This window comes from Triturus cristatus, chromosome 6, assembly GCF_964204655.1.
Source record: "Triturus cristatus chromosome 6, aTriCri1.1, whole genome shotgun sequence".
In the NCBI taxonomy this organism is placed as follows: domain Eukaryota; kingdom Metazoa; phylum Chordata; class Amphibia; order Caudata; family Salamandridae; genus Triturus; species Triturus cristatus.
In genome coordinates this window covers 905,866,222-905,892,984 of record NC_140589.1, presented here as the reverse complement: position 1 = coordinate 905,892,984, position 26,763 = coordinate 905,866,222, and the positions used below count along the sequence as shown (strand labels likewise).

Sequence of the window (26,763 nt, the reverse complement as noted above, 5' to 3'; positions counted from 1 at the left end):
TTGGAAGCGCAGCAACTCTCAGGGAACCGTGTTGCAGCATTCATTTATCCATTCAATTATTAGTTATAGAGGTCATGTACACAAACTAGCTTATTTTATGACTGAGGATATATTTAGTACATTTAATGTGTGACTGTCCGAATAAACGAACTTGAAAGTGTTATTTGAAGACGTACTGAAGTATTATGGTGTATGAATACTGTATTGGCTGAAGCCCTGGAATGACCATGTGGATCAGGACTAGGGAGTTTGCCTTACTGTAACCTACTATTGTGATGCAACAGATACCTTATGAATAACAGTAGGCAGCAGAATCAAAGTAAGATTTATAAAAAGCAAATATTACATCATAAAGTATAAAATGCAAGTTCGAAATCCTGGAATTAGAAATGCAAAAATGCTTCTTGTGAGTCTTATTGAACTTCTTACCCAAACTTTATTTTTTACATATGCAGTTATTCATAAGATCAGCATCCTAAGAGTATCACTTCAATGCCCTACTGATGCCAATGAGGACACTAGTATCTCTATTTTAAAATAAATCTGAATTGAATGCAGACTTACCGACCATTCTTCACTCTCATGCTTTGAGCATCTCACATTTACTGGCACACGGAGGATTCTCTCGTTAAATGACATTCCTTTCTTTTTAGTCCATTGGAAGGTGTTCATTGCCTCTACAAATGTTAGATTGTTATATCTTTTTGGACTCTTGATAAGAAAAGGCCACGTTCTAAATGGAAAGAAAATCAAGAAAGAAACATATGATGATTAAAAAAACAATATAGCCTTTCTTCTGTCCATCACTTAACCATACTGATGTATGTTTTGCTGTCAGATGTGGAGAAGTAATTCATGAATCTAGTGGAATACTGAAGGAGAGTTGTAGAGTCTAAATCTGAAACTGATAAAAATCTTTAGAGACACTACGTGTGGATTAGTGAAGAAATTGAACATCAGGTGAAGCGAATTTTGGCTTCCTAGACTTTAGATTGGCAACGTAAGAGAAAGCTGTGTATACACGTTGATCAGAGTAATTTGGACCAGTTATTTTTAGGGAAGAGCGAATGTGATCAGGGCCGGACTGACTGTAGTGGGCATTGGTCGTTTTCATGGTGGGACAGTTTTGGACCGGTGGGGACCGTTTTTGGTACAGGGGGGCGGTTTTGCAGCAGTGCTGCAATATCACCCCCTGTATCAAAAGCAGCAACGGTGTTTCCCAACAGCACCAGTCCCAAACCCCCCTCCCCCCATGGCTGGTCTGACTTAATTGCATGGCTGTTTTGCGTTCTAAGCCAGCCCTGAATGTGAACCTATTTTCGATGTGAGGGCGATGAATGATCTATTCTTGGAGGAACAGGGTCCTGTGATTCCTGGAGTGTACTTTATTTGTGGACAGAAAACATATTTTAAATTGGCCAATGGATGGCACGATACATGTTATCCTGGTATAGTTTTCCCGATGATTTACCATGTGGAACAATTTAATGATCCTGTATGGGAATCGAGACCTAGAATTACACGAGGTGCTAGTGCAGAGGAAGAAGAAGGACATATTTTTGGTGCCATAATCCCATCAGTAGGATGAATTCTGAATGGTCTGAATATTAGAAAGCTGCCTATCATTGTGGATAATTTGGCTACCAGTACTGCAAATTCTTTATTACTTTTAAATGCTGAGATGGTTATGACAAGGTCTATGGTTTTGCAAAACTGACTTGCGCTAGACCTTTTACCCACAAAAGAGGGTGGAGTCTGCAGGATGTTAAAGGCTCAACAATGCTGTACTTACATTCCATAAGAAAATAAGGATCTAGAGAAATATATTCGGAATATATTGGGGTTTATAAACGATTTGACAGTGTCAGAAGTTAAAGGTACTTAGGCAGCGATTGGAAGTATATTTGCTTTAATAGGCAAGTGGTTTGGAAGCTTGGGAAATGGAATTCTGGATGCAATTTTGAAATCTCTTTTGATAATTGCCGTTCTGTGATATTCCTACTTATGATCTTTAAAGGATACAAGTATGCAGAAGTTAGACAGAGAGTGAAGAGGAAGCGAGTGGATGTAGAGTTAGAGGAGAGTCAAAGTAAGTGTTATGATGGCAGGAAACACCTGGAATTCTCTAGACAAAAGATGCTCAAGGCCACAAGGTTTTAGATGGTCCATCTAATTTAATCTGACTGTAATTTGTGTTGGTTTGATTCGCCACCAGATGGGGGACTGGAACAGCATCATTTTGGCTGCACCCTTTCATGTTTGACCAGGCAGTACATACATGTACATAGATTTTCACACCTGACATCATGTTCTCATGTGATGTAAACTTTATTAATGTTATGTGTTGCACTAACAGTACAGAAAGTGCATTCACTGTGCAATCTCAACATATAGATGTGTGTGCATAAGTAATGTTTTCATTACATTAACATCGAATTGCAATCCTAATATATATCTGCACTTGAGTAGTTTGAATAACATTGTTAACTCCTACATCATCATGTATTCATTTGAACAGTACTCTGCATCTGTATTTTACTGTATACATATTTATAATCATGCATTTAAACATGTATTGAGATGCTTGCATGTTAACATGTCCAAAGACCCTAAGCATTTGGATTTCTTAACATTTAACCTTCAACGTGAATGTTTGCTTTGCATGCAATGCTTTTCCCTTCTCTGCAGCATGCAGTTGTGTGATTACGAATAGAAAAAGGAGCATTGTGTGAAAGAGATAGTGAGGTTTGGGAGGAGTACTTTTGGCAAGGACGAGAAGCCTTAACGAATAATGGGAGGGCTACTGTTTGTACAGAATTGGGAGCCAGGAGGAATCCAAGGATCTTCTGATGTGCCGACCAAAGAAAATGAGTTTCAAGAGTAGTTGCCCAGTTTTACTGTGTGAAGGTGGAAAATAATGAGACACAGGTTTCTTGAATGTTCTTTTGGGGGGTTAAATTGGAGATTACACTTTAGCTAGATTCAGATTCCCTTTTAGACTATGAGAGGCACAGCCCTCTTGGCAATATCTCTGTTGTGTGGCTTCATGCTATACAATATTCCTTTCTTTTTTAGAGAACTTCTAAAGACGTTCTGCTTTGCTGACACCTTTCTCTTTTCATGGATCTAATTCGGGTTACACCATTCAGTATTATTTAGAGTAGATTTAGATTAGGAGATTTAGATTTTCCTCATGCATAGGAAGAGGACCACAAATCATATACTGATCATCAAATCCTTCTTTCTGATACTATGGATCTTGATTACTGAATTTTTTGTATGTTTTATGTTGCTATGGCTAAACTTCATTCATCATTTTGGCTTGCCTGTAGTAATCTTGTATTTTTACAATATATTCCTCATACTTGTGAATATCAACCTGGTTTTAAATTTGCACTAAATCCATACTTAATCCCATCTTCAAAATCAGAATTTTACTGTGTAGCCAAATGGGTTACGCTGTAATTGTTAAATTGTAATTGATCCTAATTCTTGTAATGCCACAGGCACCTAGAAAGTTCTATTGCAAGGAGCAAGGAAGAAGGAGCCCAAATAATATGTGTTAGCCAAACTGTACTCTTGATAAAGTATTTTCTTTGGCAAGAAGCCAAAAGCATCAATACTGTGTTCGACCTCTGGGGAAGTATCATGATGCCTTTTTTGCACAGATCCCTACTGCGCCCGTGCGACAGCACAGCACATAAAACAGGGTCATGATACAGCCCCAGACCAGTCTGCTCAATAACTTTCACCTGGCAAATGTTAACCAAGAATCCAATCTCATCTGTCCATAATTTATGCAAAATGTGTACCACATCTTCCAGCAATCCGAACAATCTGAACATAACTGGTGATCATTTATGATTTGCATTTTATGTAATCCATATTTCATCTAACAGTTTACACATCAGAAAAGCTCAGCACAAGCACCTATTAACTCAAAAGGAAACATTCCATGGGAAGGCCATTTTTTTTAATTTTCTTGTGACCCAATCAGAATAGATTCACTTGTCAAATGCTAATCGATTTTGTTCTTTTTTTCATTCGTTGCTCTTCGTTTAATAAATGAATCAGCATAAGTGGCTCAAATGTGTTTTTTATGTAACAGCCATAGATGATTTTTGCACAATATAAAAAATCTATGACCCTGCCGTTTGGAATGTGTCAGTATGGCTGAGACAAAGATCTTCAGATAAACAGTCAGTTGATACTGTAGCTTCCAGGAAAAGAAATATATTATAGAAAAATGTCCTTCATGTTCTTGAAAAGACTTTGAAGCACTGAAATTGAGCGTCCAACATTCTTCCAGTAAAACAAGAAACATGCTTGAATTGAGTCACAATGAACAAGCTTGAATAATGCCTTTTAAAAACGACTGTCCTGCCTAGGGCAGAAGAAAAGCCAAGTGCATTGAAAACATTCCGGCCTGTCAGGGTAGAAAGAATTATTTAATAGAAAGAATTATTTAATTTAAGAATTCACTTATACTGCGGGATAAGGCAACTGTGACAGAAAAGTTAAGCAATAACTTTTGTTGCGTTCATCTTCTTTCTAACGCATGTATGTCATATAGCGTTTGAAGCTGAAGTTTTGCCCTTTCTTTGACCTGTAAATAATATCTGGTATTACTACACAACTCAAAAGTAGGGGCATATTTATGAGAGGCTTGCATCATGTTTGCACCATGCAAAGTGGTACATTCATGACACAAGCCTGTAAGTCAGATTTATGAAGCCACATTGCGTGGCTTTGAATGGTTTCCTAAATCTGGAGTGAGGCAATGCAGAGCAAATTTCTGCGTTACCTTACCCTGCGAAAAGGTGCCGTTCTTGGGGCATTGTGGTGGGTGTTCCCATGCAAATCATATGATTTTTGACGCAGTCCCAGATTCACCAAACTTGGTAAACCTGGAAATGTGGAAAAAATTGTGCCTCCCCAGGTGAGGAGTAAAAATGTGAAATATCTTTATTTCTCTTTGTTTTTCCTCTTTCTATGGGGCACATTTATGAATATAATGGCACAGGCCAGTGCAGCAAGTCACTTTGCAGCGCTGCCCTGTGTCACTGGGAAAGTTGCAGGAATGCACCTTATTTTGGCAAACAGTCTATTCCTGTTCTTTCCACCTGCATTGGTGCCATTTCGGCAGCCTAGCACCAATGTAGGCACCCTTGTACCATGACGCAAGGGTGCCTGTGTTGTAGGCAGGATTGTTTTTGTGCAGGAAGGTACAAGCCATAGAGGCATTTTATGCATTTTACTCTTTTTATATATGCTACAGAATGCAACACTGTCTACCGCCCTGCGTCACTATTTACAAAAATGTGCCCCATAATTTATCAACCTCACGCAAACATCAATTGCAAGGGCGTAACTCACTGAGCTATCCCACCAGATAGTACACCAAATGGGTTACTAAGAAACGAGGCATAGGGCATGGTGTTTGTGCTCCATTTAACACACCTGCCTCTAAGAAACACTGACTCCCTCCAGGGGCCTCAATACAGATTAACTATGCACTCTGACAGGAAAGTAGGAGATTTTAGAAAGAAAATCTGAGAATTTATTTACCCGTTGACTTCTTTTGAAGCAGAGGCAATTTCAGGCAGCAAACAGCTGAAGTAAACAGCTAAAATGAAGTGATTTTTAGCTTCAAAAGTTGGGTGTGAATCGGGTCTATGGACGTCATTAGGGGTCGCCAGGGGTCGCAGCTGCGACCCCTGGCTTGCCCCTTGCAACCCCTGACACTTCTTCTGTTACCCCTGGCATCAAAGGTGGAAAAATCAGTGCCAGGAACACAGTGGTAGCTCATCGTTATAGATGTTGGTTGGGGCTCTAATTCCTTTATTTTTCTCAAATTTTTATTGCTCCAATAGTAAATAATGAAACATTCAGTATTGGTGTAATAAGAATTGGAGTGCAATAAGTTGGAGTATGATCTTCCCTGGCAGTTGAGATATGAAAAATTATTTAAAAATGTATATTGTGTGAGAGCTTGCAGATGAGTGTGACTGGGTATGTATGTATAAGCTAGTCTGTGTGAGTAAAATTGAAGGTCAAAGGGCGAGTGATGTCACTTCCTCTACCCCAGTCTTTTTATTTTTTCAAAGCACATTTTATTAGATTTGCTGCCACGGTATGGCTCAGGGGGACCGGACTCATTTACAATACGTCTCTCAGTCATTGACATGGCAGTATTTCCTATGCTTTGACCAAGCAGTAATGCAATGAAAGAAGGAAAAATACAAATCAACAACTTCACTATATGCGCTTTAACCCTCCAGTGCCCCCCATGCCTACCCAGCCCACAGCCCACAGTCCGCCGTACACTTGAGTTATGAAGCAGCATGTGTGCCAGGCCATATTTTTGAATTTCAGACTCTATATGCATGTCCACAGAGGCAATAGGCTCAAGAGTCAAACTTCGGCTGTCTGCCCTCTGCTGACAGATTTTGGGATGTTTCTGTGGCATCCCCTTGCTTGAAATACAGGTACCTCTAGGTCCATACAGAAATCAATACCCTTCTTCCAAACTACCAACAAGGGCTGAGTCTCGGCCTTCCAAAGTCTTGCATGTCTCGCTTAGCAAATGTAAGACCGAGAAATAGCTAGTACCTTTGTATCTGTTGCCACCTAACCTTTCAGTGCTATGTAATAATAGTAGTTTTGGGGACACAGGAATATCCCAAGCCAGAACCTCGGCCAGACATGCCACAACCCCCCTCCAGAACCGAACAAGAGTTCTTCAGGCCCATACTGTATGTAAGAAGGTGTCATCTCCATCACCACACCGCAGACAAACGGGGGAATTAACAAGACCCATTCTACACTGCTTATGTCGGGTAAAGTAGACACAATGTAATTATTTAAATTTAATCAGTTGCAGGCAAGAGGATATTGCAGCCCCTCACAGGGACTCCACTGCCTCTGTCCAATCATCGTCATTGATTTCCTCCATATTCCTCTGCCACGCCTCCCGAAGGGCATCCAATGTGATGACCCTATTTGTGATTAGAGATTGGTAGATATTTGTTATTTGATGGCCACCAAGGACTTCCATTAGGAGTTTACCCTCTAACTGGCTAAAATCTGGAAGGGCTGACAGACTGTTGATATACGGGATTAAGGCGTGATGGAATTGTAGGTATTTATAAAATTGGCTGCGGGGCATTGAGAATTTGCATTGAAGTTCCTGGAACGATTTAGGGATAAGGCTGCGCATCATGTCTCCTAAAGAAGAAATTCCAATGTGATCCTATCCCTGAAAGTTCCGCAGACCCACCACTTGGGGAGGAAATCTGTTCTGCCACAACATCTCCCACGTAAGTTGACCCCACCATCCCATTCCTGCGAAAAGACTGCAACCATATCAGGATCACCACTCTTGCTGCCAGGTGGAGGGATCTCACATCTGATCTACTATATAGACACTCGTAAAGGGATAGATCTCCCATCAAGCAGCATTCAACTGCATATGCAGGGCCATTTCTGGGGCTTTACCACGATTTGTTAAGCATCTGTAGGTTTGAGGTCGCATGGCAAGACTAAAGGTCTGCTGCTGCAATGCCTCCACAGTATGTAGATTGAAAGTATGTTCGTAGAGCCACCCGGGAGGTTCCACACTAAGCCAGTATCGCACTGATCTGATAAAGGAGGCGGGGAAGGTATACCATCCTGAAGATGGCAGAGTGGCAATAGAGGGACATGGGCAAATAGGACCTCAATCTAACCTCAGGCCTCACACATTCTGTCAGAGGGTCCATATTGCGATCCCAGGAGATCGACTGACTCAACAAAAGACACCAAGGCACTGCAGACCATCCACTGCTAAGAACAAATCTGCCGGACCCGTGCTATCACCCGACGACCCCTGAAGCGGCCATAATAATGACTTGCCGATGTTCATATATAATCCCGATGTTTCCCCAAACACCTGCATTATTCGTAGGATCCTGAGGACTGATACAGCGCAATGCGGTCTCAGACTAAGGCATCAATTCTAACCCATGCAGCCAGTGGCTCCATGGCCACAGCTAATAAAAGAGGGGACAGGGGCATCTGATGGGGAAGGGGGGGGAGACTGAGTCCGCCACACACACAGAAGCCATGGGGTCCCTGCATAGCAAGTGAATGTATGAAAGAAAGTGAGGGCCCATATCATGTCGCCATAGAAGTGCAAATAGGTATGTCCAACTAACTGTGTCAAATGCCTTATCTATATCTGTTAAGAGTAAGGCTGCTTTACATCCCAGGCGATCCACGGTTGCTATAGCGTTTTGAGCCCGAAGGATGTTGTGATGCATAGCACGATGGGGCATAAAGCCGGCCTAAACAGGATGTACCAAGTCAGCCATGTGGGGCAACAATCTATTGGCTAGGGCGTTTGCCAACAGCTTGGCCTCTATATTTAAGAGGGAGATTGGATGATATGAGGAATGAAATTCTGGGGGGGCGACCTAGTTTAGGAAACACCACTATCTCAGCGTCTCGCCAGTCCGGGAGCATGTATGTTTCCAGGTAATGACTCATGTCCAGGTAATGACTACCCAGCAGCGGCATATATGCGCTAAAATAATTTGCTGGGAAACTCATTTGGGCCTGGGGCTTGTGCCAGGTGCAGCCCGGACACAGCTGTAGACAGGGCTTCGACTGTAAAGGAGGCCTCTAGCGACGCCCTAGCCACAGCTGACAAAGCCTTCGGGGTAGATCATCTAAAAAATTAGCGACGTCAAGACATCCCTATTTGCGTACAGGGCCTGATAAAAGCCTGCACAGCTTTTGGCCAACGCACTTGGTTTGGTGAACATCGTGGCATGATTGTCACAAATTGCAATGCCCTGAACTGGCATCAGATCGTTCTGAAACAAAGGGTGTAATATTTTCCCCAGACTTATCCCCAATTGATAGATCCTGCTATGAGAGGCTAGCCATGCACACTTAGCCTCTTCCAGCATAATCTTTTGCTACCGCTGTGAGCGTGGTCCTACTGTCGGCGTGCCTGTCCCTCTTCCTCCTCCCTCCCATGTCTCTCCACTTCCAAAATTTGGGTTTCAATACCCCTGGCATTTTGGGGAATTGACATCCATGTTGGTATGTATGGATTAACGGCGGCCCATTCCGGAGCATAGGTTCGCACTGCATGAGCGTACTCCTGCAATGCAGTACTACTGGTCAGGGCCTGAATGGCAATTTTACCCATTTCAAAGCGCTGGAAACATCGGAGACTGGTTTTTTAAACTAAACGGATGCCACTGAGTCCAGCTCCATATTTATGGCAGCAGGTATAATGCGAGCATAAGGAGCGAGAGGGAGCGAGAGAGAGAGAGAAAGAGAGAGACAGAAACGGAGCATGAGAATGAATTGAAGGAGAGCAGAAGGAAGTAGGGGCAGGTTTGGAAAATTTTACCAAGACTACTTTTGGTACCAGTTTGACCCTTACAGTGACAATCGTACAAAAATATAGTGGATATTTCGGTCTTTTAAGAGAGTGGTGTGTAAAGCTGAAAACTGTCAAAATGTGTGTACTCGTGACAATTTGTGCTATATATATCCTTTTTTCTCATAAAAATTGATTAGGCAATACTATGAAGAAAATGGCTAGTGTTCTTTGGCTTTGCAATACCATTGTGCGTAGAAAAGCTCTGTAAATTTGCAAAGAAAAACTATACACACATTTCCCATCACAGAACTGTATTGCAAACATACAGGTTCACTTCTCCAGTTCTCTAGGTTTGGCAAAGAAAGGACCATACTACACACATGAAAAAAAAACATTATGTGGCTGAGGGTGAACAAAACTGTGAATTGTTGCTAAATTTTGAACAGTGAAAATCGTGAATTTCACCAAACTAGACTAGTGGACGAAATATATATACAGAAGCCTATGATGTGATTCTGTGACTAGTGGACGAAATATATATACAGAAGCCTATGATGTGATTCTGTGATTTCCCATCTATCATTCCATGTATTACAGACTTCCTTTTATCGCTTCATGACCCACAAAATCGAAAATGATCCTCTGAAAAAATTGGCACAATTTTGCTGCTAGTGTACTGTGCCTCAGTTGCGGCTCGCATTACGTGGGTGGGGAGTTTGGTTGGGGTTGTCTTGCAGGGGTTCGCGCAGGGGGGATAAAAAAAATGTACCTTACTGGGTCCCACGCCGCCTCCACTCCTGGCAGGGTTGCTTGTTTTTCTGCTGCTTTCCTGCTCAGCATCAGAAAGCAGGCAGCCTCCCTCCCCTCCCCTAAGCCAATCGCAATGCTGCAATGGCAACGCTGTGAATGGTGGGGACAGGGCCCAGATGGCCATTTTCTCTATGCATGCAGCCTACATAGAGAAAATGCAGAGTGCGCATAACTAGTTTGGTCGGCCCCAGAGAGCCGACCAAACAGTCAGGGCCCACAGCATTGGGCAAGCCACTCCTTCCCGACCCGCCTGCCCTCAACCAGGCATACCCTTCTGCTTTCTCCCAGCGCGAGAGGCAGAAACATAAAATGGTATTTAAAATATAATTTTATGTTTCTTCTTCTCGCGCTGCGAGAAAGCAGTGGGTACCGCTCTGCACCCTGATGGAGGAGCCGCCCCTGCTCTGCATCAAATTGAAATTGCAACCAGTCGATATAACAGGAAGTGTTTTGCACCGGGCAAAAATGGAAGAACATATTTTAAAACCCTGTGCAAGAAACCCCAGTAAAAAGCAAAACAACATGATGTTGCTCTATTTTTAGGTCAAAGAATGATTATGTCTCAAACGCAGAACCAATTTTTTATGATATGAACAATAAAAAGTGTGAATGAATTTTATCATGGTGCAAACTGTTTGCTCTGTTTCCTTTTACGAAGCAAAAAAAGTGGTACAAATGGATTTGTCTTGTGTTTTTTGGTTGCATCAGTGCAAAGTTTCTTTGGCCCAAACTCTGGTTATTCTAAACGTGTTAACCTCTCTCTGCAGGATTGTGTTAACAATTTGAGTGACCACAAAGAAAAAAACACAACCCCTGCAGGCTAAGTCTCGTGCTGCACAATCTTGCCAGTTCCAACCTCAATCCCAACTTAGTACCTCATTACGATGTCGGGCGGGCATCTTTTCGGTGAGGGACCACCCGACCATAGGTGCCGTCACAACCTTCAATTTTTCAATGGGAGCTTATGCGGCAGGCCGAAACCACCTTCAGCACAAGCTCGCATTGAAAGAATTATGTTTTTGCACATCCCTGCACCATGTGGCAGGCACCGCAAGCTGCCGGCCACACTTTGCAGGTATGTGAAGGGAGGCACAGTAGCTGCCCCCCAGGGCTACAACCAGAGGCCCAGGGGGGCCCCCAAAGGCACTTTCCAACAGCAGTTTCATGTCGGAAAGGCCAACATGGAACTGCTGTCGGAAAGTGCCACTATAATTTCAATGGTGGAAACGCCGTTCGTTAGGGATTATAAGACCCTTCGACTGGCCGGTGGAACCCAGTCGGAATACCCAGCAGGTTTAAAGTCCAACCGCCATCTCCGTAATACAGCGGTCAGAGTTTAAACCTAAGATCTCGGTTGGAAAGGTCGGAGGCTTTCTAGCCAACATCTAAATAAGGCCTTAAATGTCTTTTTGTAGGCTGCAGGCATATCACCCTGTAATAAATATTTCCTGTTTTTCACTAAAATACCTACTGAGTCATTTAGCAGTGCAAGATGTATGATATAAACTTACAGCACACATGCTTCAAAGTATTTATCAAATCAAACATGTTTTTGGTTCTAATTTATGTTAGCTGGTTAGGCTGTAACGTGTATTTTCTTTACCTCTGATTCTTGCTCCCTGTTCTAGAATATTACTACCATAGATTCACACATGAAACAAGGATGCAAATGTAAAGGGCCAGTGTTGGGAATGAAAAGAAGGTTCCCTCTAATTGGGAATTTAGTGCAGGAGCAAAACTAGGCTGCAACATGAGGAGCAGAGTCAAAGAATTATGCCTAAGCAATATTGGTTATTTATAAACTGAAATAAAGAAATTGAAAATATCCCTGATTGTAAACCTCTCTGTACTACTTAATTGCTCACATACACGCTGTATTATCTGTTAATTTGGATGAGTAAGGCAACTCCCAAGACTAGGGCTAGGACAGAAAATAATAAAAGTAACTCCACCCGCTGCAAATTGGGTAAGGAAAGATATGGCACATAGTTGGAAAGCCCCCCTGTGGCTCATTCTGTATGCCGCCTGTGTGTGGGACTTCCACTCCAAAGGCATGAACATCCTATCTAGCCTATTAGCCACTACTAGTGTTTTGAGGGGTATTTGGCAATGAACATTGATTGATAGTGCATTTAGCACTCGCATGAACAGAAGAAGGACAGAGTTGGATAAATGTAACTTAGGGAAGGTACGTGTGCCAACGCTATTGAGGGTCAGGTGGTAGTTGAATTACTTTCAATAGTAGAACTCCACCATCTGTCACAACCCACCCAAAAGGGCAAGATACCACGTGACACACCCACCCCTTGCTGAATTGTGTGCTCAGTGCCACCTACCATCGACTGCACAGTGCTGTTTGCTACTGTATCCTTATATACAGATGCCCATAACAGAAGCTATATATTTGGCCCACCTTCCAGCCCTTACCTGGCTCCTCTTGTACAGAGCTATGTGTATCCAGCTTTTTCATGGTAAAAATATAGGACACCTCTGGGATTTAACACATTTGCTGGAGAGGTCTATTTGCCATCTCTGATGACTACTTTGACTCATCAAGCAGGAAGTTCAATTGGATAATGTAATATGTAGGTCACGTATTTGTTGCAGAATTCCTTAAGCTACTTGCAGGCCATAAATTGTAATCCTGGTACTATGTCTCAGTGAGTTATGTCTCCACTCCAAACAGGTACATGCAATCTGCAAGGCAAAATCTTAAAAATCTCCTAGTGTTTAACTCAGCCTCTCATTATTTTGAGTTTGCTAGTGGGTTATTTTAAAGTACCAATTCAGTTCTAATTGTGTGCTATACATTATTATTATTAGTGCAAGTACAAAGACAAACATACCTGGCATTCCATTTTAATATTCATAAGTAACATGATCTTACACAACTTTCAATGTTATACTCTGCCTTTCCTCCCTTATCTTCAACTATAATAGAATCTGACTAACCATCTTCGTGCCTGTTTTTCCTACACCATATCCAAGCTGAGCTCTTGTTTTAATTCACTTGCAGTGTGTAAAGTGAATTCATTTAACCCTGTATTTCTCTAAGTTAGAGCCTGATTTTAAAAAAATGTACATCGCTGATACAGCAGGGTTTGTCTGTTTCTGACTCTGAGCTGTGCTGTCTAAAAGAATGCCCCTACTCGGAGACATAGCGTGTTAAAGGAATTCACATCCTCATTTATGGGAATTTGGCGTAGGGCAACACAGCAAGGCACTGTGCTGCCCTACACCAAAGTAAAAGGCCTAAGAATGCACCTTATTTATACAAAACGATGCATTCCTGTCCCTTCTCCCTGCACTGGCGCCGTTTCGGCAGCCTAACGCAAACGTAGGCACACTTGTACCATGGTGCAAGGGTCTCTCCTTTGCATGCAGAATTGTTTTTGTGCAGGAAGGGACATCTTCCTGTAAAAAAGCAATCCTAAGAGGCGTGTTCCTCTTTCTATTTGTGCTGCAGAATTCAACACACAATGAAAGAGGAAATGACAAGGAGAAATAAACATTTTCCTCCTCGTTACGCCTCACCTCGGGAGGCAAACAGATTTGGTGCTTCTCCAGGTCTACATCATTTTGTAAATCTGGGGCAGTGTCAAAATCCATGGGTGTTGTGTGGGAAAACCCACCATAGGGCACATGGAGTAAGCTGACACAGCGATTTGCACTGCGTTGCCTTACTCAAGATTTATGAGACCACTCAAAGCCACGCAGCGTGGCTTGTGGTTTCATAAATCGATTGAGAGCCCTATGTCATGCATGTACCACTTTGCGCGGTGCAAGAGTGATTCCGGACTCTCATAAATAAGCCCCTTAGTTTACACGCTTCAGGTGTATAGAAACAAGTGCTCGTCTCTGCGCTGTGGCAGCGCAGTCTATCATGCTGTGAACCGCAGGTCTGCCAAATTTCTTACCGCTCTTAGAGCTGTATAGGGCTGCGCCTGTGCTCATTATTAAATGTTCTAAACCATTACATTGCACTAGCACGTTTCTCCATGCCGTTTGTCAATGTAGGCCTTTGTATTTGACAAACAAGCTTTGAGCCAAATCCATAATGCAAAAAAGCATACCAAGAAAGCCAGCTACTAGGAAAGCCAGCTACTGAAGACACAACTGCACTACATACATTTAAGCGTAATGCTTCATGCTTGTGTTACTTACACGACTGGTTTATATATTGTTTTCACTCCAATAAACTGGAGTTGTTCTGTTATCTCGGGGATACTTTCACAGCGTGCTAGGTTTATTCTTGGGTAATACATTAAGTAGGAGAGGCACATTTCATCTCTCGTGCTCAGTCCACCCTAGAAATGAGAAAATATTGTTGCTTAGAATCCATAAAATAGAAAACACTGTGCACATTATTGTCTTTAAACAGGCAAATATGTCACATTAATTCATGCAATTTGAAAATCAGTAAGGAAATTTAAAAAAAATGCTATACACCGGTAAAAAATCATAACGCCTGATTAAATACATTTTTTAAATTTGACTCATTACAATGTCAGGCGAAAAGCCACCTCCTGACATTCCGATTGACCTAGACCGTGTCGAAACCCTTCCAACCGACTCGGTCAGTTTACAATCTGACCAACCAATTACAATGTTTGCAGTCGGAGTGTAAACCGCACTGTCTTTCGGAATCGGTTCCGACCGGCTCTCAGAGAATTTGTGTCTGTCGGATTCGCATCATACAGCTCTACAGACTGTGTTTCCGACTGAGCTATTTCGATGTCGGTTTTTAACAGCCTTTCCAAGTCGGCCTGTCCGACATGAAAAGGCTGTTGGAAAGTGACTTTTGGGGCTCCTAGCAGGGCCCCCTTCATCCTGTGTCTTAAAGTTGTTGGCCGAGGGGGTACCTAAGGTACCGCCCTGTAAAGCCCTGCACTGTGTGGCAGGCACCATGGGGTGCCTGCTACAGGGTGCAGAGTTTTCTGCACATCCCCTATTTCCCCATAGGAGCCTGTGTTGTTGAGCGGAACATGGGCTCCCATTGGAGTCAATGGTAATCTGACCAAACAGTGTTCGGTCACATCGTAATCGGTTGGACGGAACTGCTGACTGTGAGTCGGTCGGTCCCAAATCCAAGTTGGTGTCAGGCGGAAACTTTCCGCCCAACATCGTAATGAGGCCCTTAGTTGAAATGTTTATATCATGAAGCTATGCATATCATTTAGGTGGTTACAAAATGAAGATATTGCTAGCTTGCAAGACATCCTACAATGGTTTAATTGGTCTGAGGGTGCATTCACAGTTTTCAAGAAAAGGAGAGTTCAGAAAAGGATGTTCTATATGATGAGAGGGAGTTGGCTGAGTCTAACCTTAGGCAAACATAAGGTGACTAGGAGATTTCCGTGAGAACAGATAGGTAGTAATTGGTTAAAAACTATGCTTTCAGCCTCTAGTTAATAAAGGTGTTAGCCTGAGGAGAGAGGATACACTCCTGTTGTGTGCAGTGACTGAGGTCCTTGAAGCTCCAAACCATCTGACTTATATAAGTGAACTGGTGCAACAACTAGGCAAAAACAATAGTGTTATAAATAAAGAACTTATAGCATCCGTAGTAGTTTTTAAATTTGCAAATCTACTCAATTCAGAGAAACATTAGATCACAAATAATTCATAGGAATGCTCTCCAAAAAACTTTGGACTGAGTCACCTTTTTGCTTCTCAAAACTTCCAGCAGAGCAAGGCTGGAATCTTTAGCGAGACAGGGCTCTGTGAGGGAGGATACCATGCTTGGAATGCTCTGTTTAACACATTTTCAGCACAGTAAAAAGCTGCAAACTGATTTCCTCACCCACCTTATTGTTACCCTTCCTGTTCAAGCCTCAGTGCCTTGTTCCAGTCCTCCAAAAATGACTAAGTTCCATTTTAATGTGAAGTGCTGAGACATTTCCTCCTGGTTTGTTCTACTGCACTCAGGCAGGCTTCTAGGCACTGGGTCTCTCTTCAGCCAGGGTGTCTGTTTCTCTCATCTTCTGAGCCTCTTTGAGTAACAAGCTTCTCTGCTCTTTTGTTTTGTTGGAACAGGCAATCATGAATACAGCCACCTGACCTTTAGAGAGCAGTTCCTGTCAGAGGGTGTCAGGAACATTCAGGGGATTCTAAGTCTTCTTTTGTCCAGTATGGCTTGTCTCTTCAGGTGCAGTCCTCTCATGTCCATGGATGCTCTTAGTGACTGGAGAATTTTCTCTGTCGAATCCTTTCTACTTTCTTAATCTATGCTCACCTCCTTTTACAGAATATCCATTATGTAAAGATTACCATATCTCCTAAATCCAAAATGACTTACCCTTTTTTTAATCAAAGTGTCTCTGGGACTCTCCTGAACCACTTTACTATTTGGATGAAGTCTCAGCCTTCTGTCAGGACCAACAACATTGTCCTATGGAGGGCAGGGTCACTAACTTCCAGAAAGTAAGGTGTATTGAGTAGCCAAACTAGTTCTAACCCAGTTTAGGCTCAGGTAGCACACTTTTATAAGTTGCTGTTTTTACTAAATTTTCAAAAAATAGTTTTCACCAATAATTTAGATTTTCAAATGCAAGCAGAAAATAACCTTAATTTATTTTGCTGCCATTTACCCATGCCAAGATATGTATTTTGATTATATCTGGACTTGTTCATGGGGGATGTAGCTGAAGCTATGCTCTACAGGATGCCCGTGGCACTGAATTGTCACTTTTTATGATGCTCTGGGTACACATGCCTGTCAATTTTATATATTATATATGTATATATATATTTCTGTTAGGGTCCTCAATCAATCCACCAATAACAGAAATAAGGAGCGGCACACCAGTAGACTGCACAAAAGATTTATTGTGCACCAAATTTAAGACGACGCGTTTCTGCGTATAGCCTTTTTCGAGTAACATTGATACAGCACATTCCCTTAGAAACAGAAAGCAATGCTCATGGAAACTAAAAAAAAAACTTCCATGTACATACTTCACGTTAGTGACCAGAAAACATTTTGGTATTATGTCGTTTCATGGATAAATTCAATACCTATGATTTCTTAAACAATGTGATCGCATCCAATATATTTACAAAACAATTTAAGAATCATTGCAGTAAACTTAATAATGTGGCATAAATAATTCACAGTTCTACAATAAAGTTGAGTAAAATTACGAAACATTACATAATTACCAAATGATAATTCAAGCGGGAATCCCTGAGCTACCGTAAATTAATGCTGCATGTAGAATGTAATGCGTTATGCCTAAATACGTGCACTTGATTTGTCATTTTGTGCACGATTGGATGCATGAATAGAGTTAATTCAAAAATTGTTTTCTGTTAATTTACTTCTAACAATATTCCATGTTGGCATCTCCCAGACTGAGATATAGTCATCTTATATGTCGACAATGATTGGAGGAACCTATGGGACCATGATTATCAAATCATTTAAAAGTAGTAAAATGACTTCTAGTGATGAAGGATAACTGGAAAATCCATTCAGTAATTCTAAAGCTAAAATCTCATCATCAACGAATCGTCAACAGACGGTATGGTCATCTACAACTATGTGTCGCATCCTCTCCTATTCAATATGACATAAGAAGCAATTTAATCTTATTGTCTGTCCCAAATGCCCACTATGTATTATCGACAGAGCAATAAACCCACAATCCTGAGTAATGTACTCTTATACCTGTGACTATAAGTGATAGTGTTCTAATTCAAGGGAAAAGGCCGAATATAGGTGCATTAAGTGAAAGTGAATGGGAAACTTTGTACAATGTGTGATAAGCCTGAGACCACGTTGACTACGGGGAAGTTTAAAAATAGTAATTACGGAGGAGTAGCGACCGTCTAAAGCATGAAATGAATGATTTTACCTGCTGTGGAGTGCGTCGCTGAAAGGCAGAGCAATTGGTATAAATAAGCAAACAGCGGCTTCAGTCGTAGTGGGCGCACCACCTAGTCAATGAGGAAGTAGCCATGGGAGAGAGGGCCGTGTGAACAGGAACCTTCCTAAGTTCATGGCACAGCAGGAAGCTGAATGGAAGGAAGCAATTCAATCCGGGGCTCACTGGAGAGCCTTATAGCGCACAGCAAATCGAAAAGGTCGCTGTGAATCCTCACACAGTAAGGTGACGAAATGCGGGACCCACTGAGGGTAATAAACTATTTTTAAACTTTCCCCGTATTCAACAATGATGCTACAAAGTAACTACAAATCCCAACAGGCAGAAGAAAAAGCAAACAGCTTTGAAACGCGTCGCCGAAAGGCAGTAATTACGGAGGAGTAGCGACCTTCAAAAGTATGAAATGAATGATTGGTATAAATATATATATATATATATATATATATATATATATATATATATATATATATATATATATATATATATATATATATATATATATATATATATATATATCACAAAATTCGAAATTCCTGCTACTTCCACTCGGCAGCGGCGAAGAAGGAAACTCGGACCCCGCTGGACATCAGGTCAGATGTTATTTATTATATATATATATATGTTTGTGCGTACCCAGTGGGTAGTTATAGTAAGGCCAGCATTTTCATAAAGGTGCTCTTTTGTGCCTAATTTCTGCATGGAAAGTTTTGAGGTGATGGTGCATTCACTTCCAATATACTAATTAATGCACAGCATCTAATATGACTACAAGATATTTGACATGTCCACAAAGTAATATAAGACAGGAGGATAATTTACGAGGGACAGAAGGGAGCCCATGCTCATATTGCACTGTCTCATGTGGAGATAATGACCCCAGTGCTTTCTTAATAAGAATAAATATTTGTTTAAGTCAAATAGGGCTCAATCCAGTTTAAAATACCTTTCAACACACCAGAAATCTCCTCATTTTAGCACCATTCCATAATTTATAGGTACACTTAAAGTTCCACATCAGTGTATCTCAGTGCCCAGGCTTAGAATCAGTTTGGACTAATGAGTCTCGATAGTGTTGCATAAAGTGATTAGCCATAAGGCCCACTTTGTTACAGTTTTTAATTGCTCTTATATGTTGCAGAATCTTATTACAAAAATGTTGATCGTTCTTCCAACATACAGCTTTCCACATTTGTACTCAGGTACAAATATTAAATAGTTTGGGCCCGATTCACAAAGTTAAAGTTAGGCCAAAATTCCAACTTTACTACTTTTTGGTATTCCGAAAGAGTAGTAACTAATAATAACTTTATGACTCGTAATGTGTAATTTTACTACTAGTTACTTACCTTTGTGAATACCAAAAAGTAGTAAACTTAGACTGAAGAAGTGAAGTTAAACATAAGTCTAAATGTACTTCTTTTTTGTATTCGTAAACGTAAGTTGCTACTTGTAACTTTACTACTAGTAATTTTACTAGTAGTAACATTACTACTGATAAATTTACTACTAGTAAAGTTACTAGTCGTAACTTACGTTTGTGAATACCGAAAAGTGGAAAAGTTCCACTTTTAGTCTTAGTTAGACTTTTGGTTTAATTTTAACCTTTGTTAATCGTGTCCTCTGTGTTACAAGTTATCTTGTAATATATGGTGATTGCCTGTCCCCTTAAAAGGTTTATAGCTTTTTCAATTTTGTCCATACTGGCAGGCTTTGCAAGTGTTACATTTGGTTACAAATTTCCACTTTCCATGCGTGAATCACTTCCAAATTCTGAATTTAAAAAACTTTGTGTTAAAATATTACCCAAGGATATTGTTTTTCAGAAAGTTATTCTTGGATTCAGGCCTAAATATTTCCGTCGATGTTGATCATGTTCCAAGATATGCCAGTTCTTTTCTAGGATCTTTCAAATGTTTGTTTGTGCTTGATTACAATTCAAGAATAATATGTGAGTGCGCATAGATAGCTAGATAGCTAGATAGATAGATATAGTACAAATATATTAGCTTTGTAACATGAATCTGCTTTAGAAACTTTAACATTATTTTATTGATCTAAAATTATTATATATATATTATACACACTTATGCACAATCCTAATGATTGCATGTTGGAGGTGATCCCACCAGTTTTATCTGTGACCACCTTGTGTGTCCCCAAAAAAATCCCTCCTAGAGACACTGAGGATACAAACAAATAAATTAAAACAACCCAGTTTTGGACAAACATGAAAAAGCAAACAAGGCTGATATCAGCCATGTTTTACTCCAGTTTTGGAAACTGCCTTTGTGATCTCTCAGGTTACGGGTTGCAAAGGCAGAGTCAGGAGTCACAAAGAGCAAGTCAGAGTTCACAGCTATGACACCTGGCAATACCTAAATAACATCCATGCAAGCATCCGTTTTCCTTTAGGGAGTAATTGTGTAAATGCTCCCAGGTGTGAAATCCTTGAAAAATGTATACATTGGAAAATGCAAAATGCCCATCATTTCTCGAAATAAATGTCTCAATCTTACCCATGTCATGGATGTTCGACCTTTAGTGTTGTATCGACATTCAGTTATTAGGTTGTCACCCTGCAAAGAAAATATAAAGACTATAAGTCAGGAAGCACATTAAGTATATCATTTTAATTTTAAATAAAATATATAGTTTTCTGATATTACCTCATACAGTAGGATCACTACAGCACTCGTTATGTGCTGGATGTTTGTATAGCACCTGTTTATCCCTGAGGTCATCTTGGTGCTGAATACCAGATGTTTATTACTACCTAACTCAGTGGTACTCATTTTATCAACCTTGGAAGGTTGAAAATCTGAGTGGACCCATCAGGATTAAAACCTGTGATGATGAGGTGAAACAAAGGTTCGAGGAGTGAAGGGTCGCAGGACCCATCATAAGACATGAAATGAGTTGGTAAATTTTCATTTTATTTCTAAGACATATGTTATTTGTTTACCTCAATGCAGTGTATGCCACTGTTGGTTAACCATCATTTCCCTTTTCTCGAGGAGTTAATATAGCCTTATAGCCTACCGTAGCGGGCTATATGGCAAATAAAGGCCCACTCGCTTGTTAAACGCCTGAGCTGAATGGGAGAGCCTTTAACAAAGAAGTGGGCCTTTAATGGCTGGAATAGCCCAACTATGATGGGCTATAAGGCGACTAGAACATACCGGCACTAGAGGGCAGAATGTTCTAACAAGTAAAACAAAGGCCTCAGTGAGCCAGCGGGGATTTAAATTCCCACGGGCTCCATAAGGCTTTTGTTCACAGCAACAGCTGTGAACGACAAACATTGGAATGTTGGCGCTCCAGGCTTTTACCAGCGATTAGAAGCCTGGTGCACTCCATTGCCTTCAATGGGGCTCCCAAAATTACAATGTTCTAATAGCTGTTAAATTCTTGTAACTGTATTTTAGACGTGGGCCTGAAACAGTTTTTGGGTGCATTGTGAGGTAAATTGGTAATAGCCATTTTCACTCAATAGCATGTCAGCCTAAAAGGTATTTACATTTTTCCTCCTAGTGCTACATCAACCTGTGTACATTTGAGCCAACTGTCACCGATTTCTTCATGTACCTTTGCCACATTTTCAGGAATCTTTGAAAGCAGACAAACAGCAGGAATGAATACCTACCCTACATGCCTTTTAGTTGTCTTAGTAAATATTACAATTTCCTAGAGGTTTGTTGACATTATGGGCAGCATGTCATAAACTTATGATGTATTTGTTTGTATCACCGTATGGTTATAGCACGTATATGCAGGCAGGGTTCTATTAGAATGTCACTGCTTGGCATCTCTCTAGGAGATATCTGGTAAGAGCATGAATCATATCTCAAATAAGGATGAAGGGGCATTCATTGCCCTTCTACATGCATGGAGTCTCCCTCCAGAAGGTAAGAATGCAGTTATTCAAATAATACATACGGCTGATAGAAAGGGCTTGCACCATGACACAAGAAAGAGGTCAGGCTAATGTATGTAAATAAAATAACATCCACGACCCATGACCATGATGAAACTTAACTGTGGTTAGGATCTCTTTTGAGAGTTATCATTCTCTTGTTGAAAATGTTATAATAGCTCCATTACCTTTCATTTATGAATGTTTTCCCTTTACCTTACATTTATAATATTCCCTTTTCTTCAATCTCATTTTTTTATGATTTGGGAGTCTCTTTAAACCTGGACCTTTAAATCAATTATGGTTATTACTCTTGATGTTCCATCATACTGCTTGATATCATCTAATAGAGATACACAGAGCAGCAGCATACATCAGTCGTTCTATGGCATGTAGGAAAGACATTATTAACCTCGCACAAACATTCTGTAATGTGTCAATTACTCATCACTAATATTCTTTCCTCTGAGTTCTCTTCTTCCTCATCATAGACCTTACTCTATATGGATAAATGTAGAGTAGCATGAAAGGCATTGCTTCTTGACCTTTAAAATATTTGCCCATCTACCTGACTTGGGTATGTTAAAAACTGATATCTCACCAAAGAAAGCTTGTTCAATAAATTCAAGCAGCATAAATAAAGAAGGAAGGCAATGGCAGCACAAGAGTGATGTGATGGAGAAATGCAATTTCTAAAAGGGGAAAAAGAGAGACTAAAGCAGTACCCTTTTGTATTGTCCTTGTTTCTGGCTACAGTCTTTAACTTGGGAGGCTATACCATAAAAGTGTATAATCTTCAACTAAAAAAACATGACAGTTAACCCACATGTAATGGAAAGAAGTGGCAACACTTAAGATTAACAGGCACATCAGATTCTAAATTCATTGAAATCTTCACCAGATCCATAGACCGCATCTCAGTGGTGAAAACAGCAAATCATATGGACCAAGTTGAAGTACATCATTGAAGCAATATGAAATCAGCATGTAGTCTGGCAGCAAAATGCAGGAGGGAATACAATGCACATCAGGATGACATATACTCCACCAGCGGTAATATCCTGCAGAGGTGATAATGATGGCTGTGATTTATATTTATATAGAGATCACTGCTATCTCTTCTGCCTCTGGTACTAGTTTGAGACTTACACTGACCAAACCAACACACTTTTCAGCTGTTTGAATGGCACAATAGCAGACATACAGCCAAAGTTAGGTTGATTCCAAAACCTAGTGGCATGAAAGGAGAAGGAACAGCCCCCAATAAAATATTTGTGAATTTAGGAGGTAATAAACAGATCAGAGTTTCCAGAAGGCAGGAATTGGGTGGGCTATAAGGAAACAGCCAATTTTACAGATACATATGGTGTTATTCACAAGGGTAACTTACACTTGCAAGGAATCAACACGTAAGTTTACTCTTATACTTTTCAGTAACTTTATAACTTTTGTCTATTCATTATTTAAAGTTACTAAAAAGTGTAGATTTAGATATCTCTGCTCCCTGAAACAGTTGGTGGAGCCATGAGTATAAGTTACTAATGCCAAAAAGGAGCAGTATTAAGTCCAGCACCACACATGGCCAGCCACTGGTAATGCAATATCCTCCCATAGAAAATAATGGAGACAGGGATTTAATATAGAACCACATTGAAAAAATACATTGATCTTACCATTGTCCTGGTGGTGGAGAAAGCTGCTTACAAAAGAAAAGTTAGTAACAGTAACTTTAATATATTAGCCTAATTTTGAATAAATATTTAATGAATTTAAATATTTTAAATTGAAATTAATTTTAAAAGTTTGAAAACAAATCCGACCTAAAGTAATATGTTTCTTTTTACTATTATGTTTTAAAAATAATAAAAGGTCATGCATAGAAATCATTTTAAAATACATTGAACTTCCTTCTTTAGTTACATTTATTTTTAAATTATAAAACGTTATTAAAATATTTGATCATAAATTAACATTTATTTTCATTTATATACAATTTTCTAACATAAGATTACATTTATATATTTTTTTTAAGTTCGGATAAACAAATTAATCTTAAACTTATTTGCTACAGGGTTTTTATTTTAAGTCCATGTGTGGCACTGGACGTAATCCAGGGTCATTTTTCTCCGTAGTAACTTTACACTCATAAGTCTGATTCAGGGGGTGCAGACAAGTAAGTTTATACTGTTAAGAAAATTTACACTCGGAAATGGTGAATAGCCAAAAGTAGTAAATAGACTACAAAGACCATGAGTGAATTTATATGTGTATATTTTTTCACATATAAATGTACTTTTGTAAATAGGCCCCATGAGAGGTGGAGATTTACACTCGTAGATTTGTGAATTGCATTTTGTAGTGAGTACAAATACTGTAGTACTATTTTATGTACTACAGAATGTAGTTTGCGAATAAGTGTGTTTCACAGCTTTTACAAAGATTGAGGTGTAAAACCATGGCAGTGATAGGAAACCAATGCAATGGGTACGTGTCTATACATCTGAATGTGAATATTCATTTACAAACAAAAGTGGCATATTCTAGTTTCCCAAAATGGTATGTGAAAGAAATTGAATTACTGGTTGTGGGAGTTGTAAGCCTACCCTCTCAAAGGGAGTGCCAATGAAAGGTAATGGGGCCAGGGGATCTTTCAACCTTTTCCTTGTCTTCCCACTGGCCAGGCAGGTGGGACAGGACCTACAGAATGCATCTGAGGCCATCTTTATTCTGGGCCAATAGAAGTGGGCAACATGCCTGATGAAGGGCTTGGCTTACTCGATGTCCTGCCAGGGGTATGACTTGAGCCAAACTCAGTAGAAAGGTTCTGTAACAGTGGGAGACCATCATCACATGGGCTGCCTGTGTGTGCAGTTTAAACTGCACACCTAGGCTCTGCAGTGGCAGACCTGAGACATGTTTAAAGGGCTACATAAGTGGGTGGCACAATCAGTGATGCAGGCCCACTCGTGGCTTTTAATTTACTGGGCCTGGGTACATGCAGTGCCACTTTACTAGGAACGTATAAGTAAATTATATATGCCAATTAGGGTTAAGCTAATATTGTTGTGCTTTAAAGAATGAGCACATGCACTTTAGCACTGGTTAGCTGTGGTAAAGTGCTCACAGTCTTAAGACCAGCTAAAACGAGATCAGTAAAAATGGAGGAGGAAGGCAGAAACGAGTGGCGGAAGACCACCCTAAGGCTGACAAGGCTTACAGTATGCTTTAAGCACACATATCTAAATAAGTTAAAATGCTTACATTTGCTCCGTAAGATTTAAGCTACAAAAAAAACGAAATACTTGTGTTTGAAGGGAATTTTGCAATCAAGCTTGTTAACCTTTATCCAATTTGCATGGTCTTTTGATCACACATGACCTTTGGAATAGTGCTGAGAGAATGCCTGGACAAAATAAATATCTTTGAGTACATGCTCAAAGTAAACCTCAGGGTGATTTTAAAGAGAATCCCTTCAACGTGTGTGCCAACTTGGCAGTAAACGAAAGTTGCAATCACCTAGCTTCAGGAGATAACTAAATCAAGAAGAAGGCTTATCTAATGTCTGCGCCTTTAAAAAAGTAGAAAAGACATTATCAAAAAGTTTTCACAAAACGTCTTGGGTTGAAATTGGTAACTGTTATATTGAAATCAGCGGTTGCTCATTCATTAAGGCAAGCTGGATTTCTCAAAAGGATCCTGAGATTTCTGACATAAGGGAAGGGAGGTAAATCGGTTTAGTAGCTGGGCCTGTTGGATTAGTGTGGTAATGCAGCCACTGCATGAATTTGCGTTTGACACTGTAGTCGCTTCAACTCGAAAAAATGATGAGAATGTTAGCATAACCCATCTTTTAAATTAAATTCCATGAATTATTTTTAAATAATTTTAAAAAGAATATTAATATAGATAGTTTGAAGTTCTTGAAGACTTCCTGAGCTCTATCAGAAATAAGAATTCGATCACTTTTAAAAAAATGAAGCGTCAGTTTTAGCGAAATTTGTAATTAAATAAAGATTCCTACAGGCAATATCGTCCGTTCCTCTCCTAGATGTTGGAACTCCTGGAAGTTGAAATCAAACTCGCTGTCGAAGGCAAGCATCTTTTGTTCTTCTCCGTTTCGAAAATGGCGCGTCATGATCGCTTCCCCTGCAAGGTGGGCATGCAGCAAAACAGCAAACACGTGGATCCCACTCGGCCTCTCGCTACCCAGGGCCTGTTTGAGAAAAGAAAATGATTAGCGAGTAATCACCCAGGTCCAAAGCAGAACTTTAGGGTCACTTGGAGCATCTTTCAACAAGAATAATGAATGTCCTTATAGTATATAGTAGGACCTTCAATAGTTAGATACAACCCTGCACTTTATTTACTATAAGAGCCGATTACTCATATCAAAACTATTCTCCTGAATCATTTTACTGACATCATAATACTTCTTTTAATCATTGTGGCACTCACTTATTACCTGCTACCTCCTCTGTTGTCCATTTTGGGTCTGGCTGACATGAAAAGGAAAGGGCAGGAGTTTGCGGTAATTAACATCATGGGGCATATTCCTGTTCTTTTCGAGCCCTGGCGCACTCTTGACTGCCTAGCACCAACACAACCACCCTAGCATCATGGTGGTAGCATGCCTGACTTTTAGGCAGGATTGTTTTGTGTAGGAAGGAACACCTTCCTGCATAAAAACAATCTTGAGAGGTATTTTCCTCTTCCGATGTGTGCTGCAGAATGCAGCACACGTATGGAGTGGAAATAATTAGGAGAAATTAAGATATTTC

General features: G+C 40.3%; 1 protein-coding gene across 2 annotated transcripts in view; it reads right to left on the bottom strand.

Annotated features, from left to right (window-relative positions):
• MOXD1 (monooxygenase DBH like 1) overlaps positions 1-26,763 on the bottom strand; it is a 761,450-nt gene that overhangs the window by 87,575 nt on the left and 647,112 nt on the right. Inside the window, exons 8-11 of one of the 2 annotated variants that reach the window (XM_085609290.1) lie at positions 26,007-26,198; positions 20,589-20,648; positions 14,351-14,493; positions 565-733 (exon numbers count right to left, since the gene is read on the bottom strand). In XM_085609290.1, the coding sequence (XP_085465416.1) occupies positions 565-733; positions 14,351-14,493; positions 20,589-20,648; positions 26,007-26,198 (564 nt within the window). The remainder of the gene's footprint in view (positions 1-564; positions 734-14,350; positions 14,494-20,588; positions 20,649-26,006; positions 26,199-26,763) is intronic. The other variant, XM_085609291.1, reaches the window with a different exon arrangement.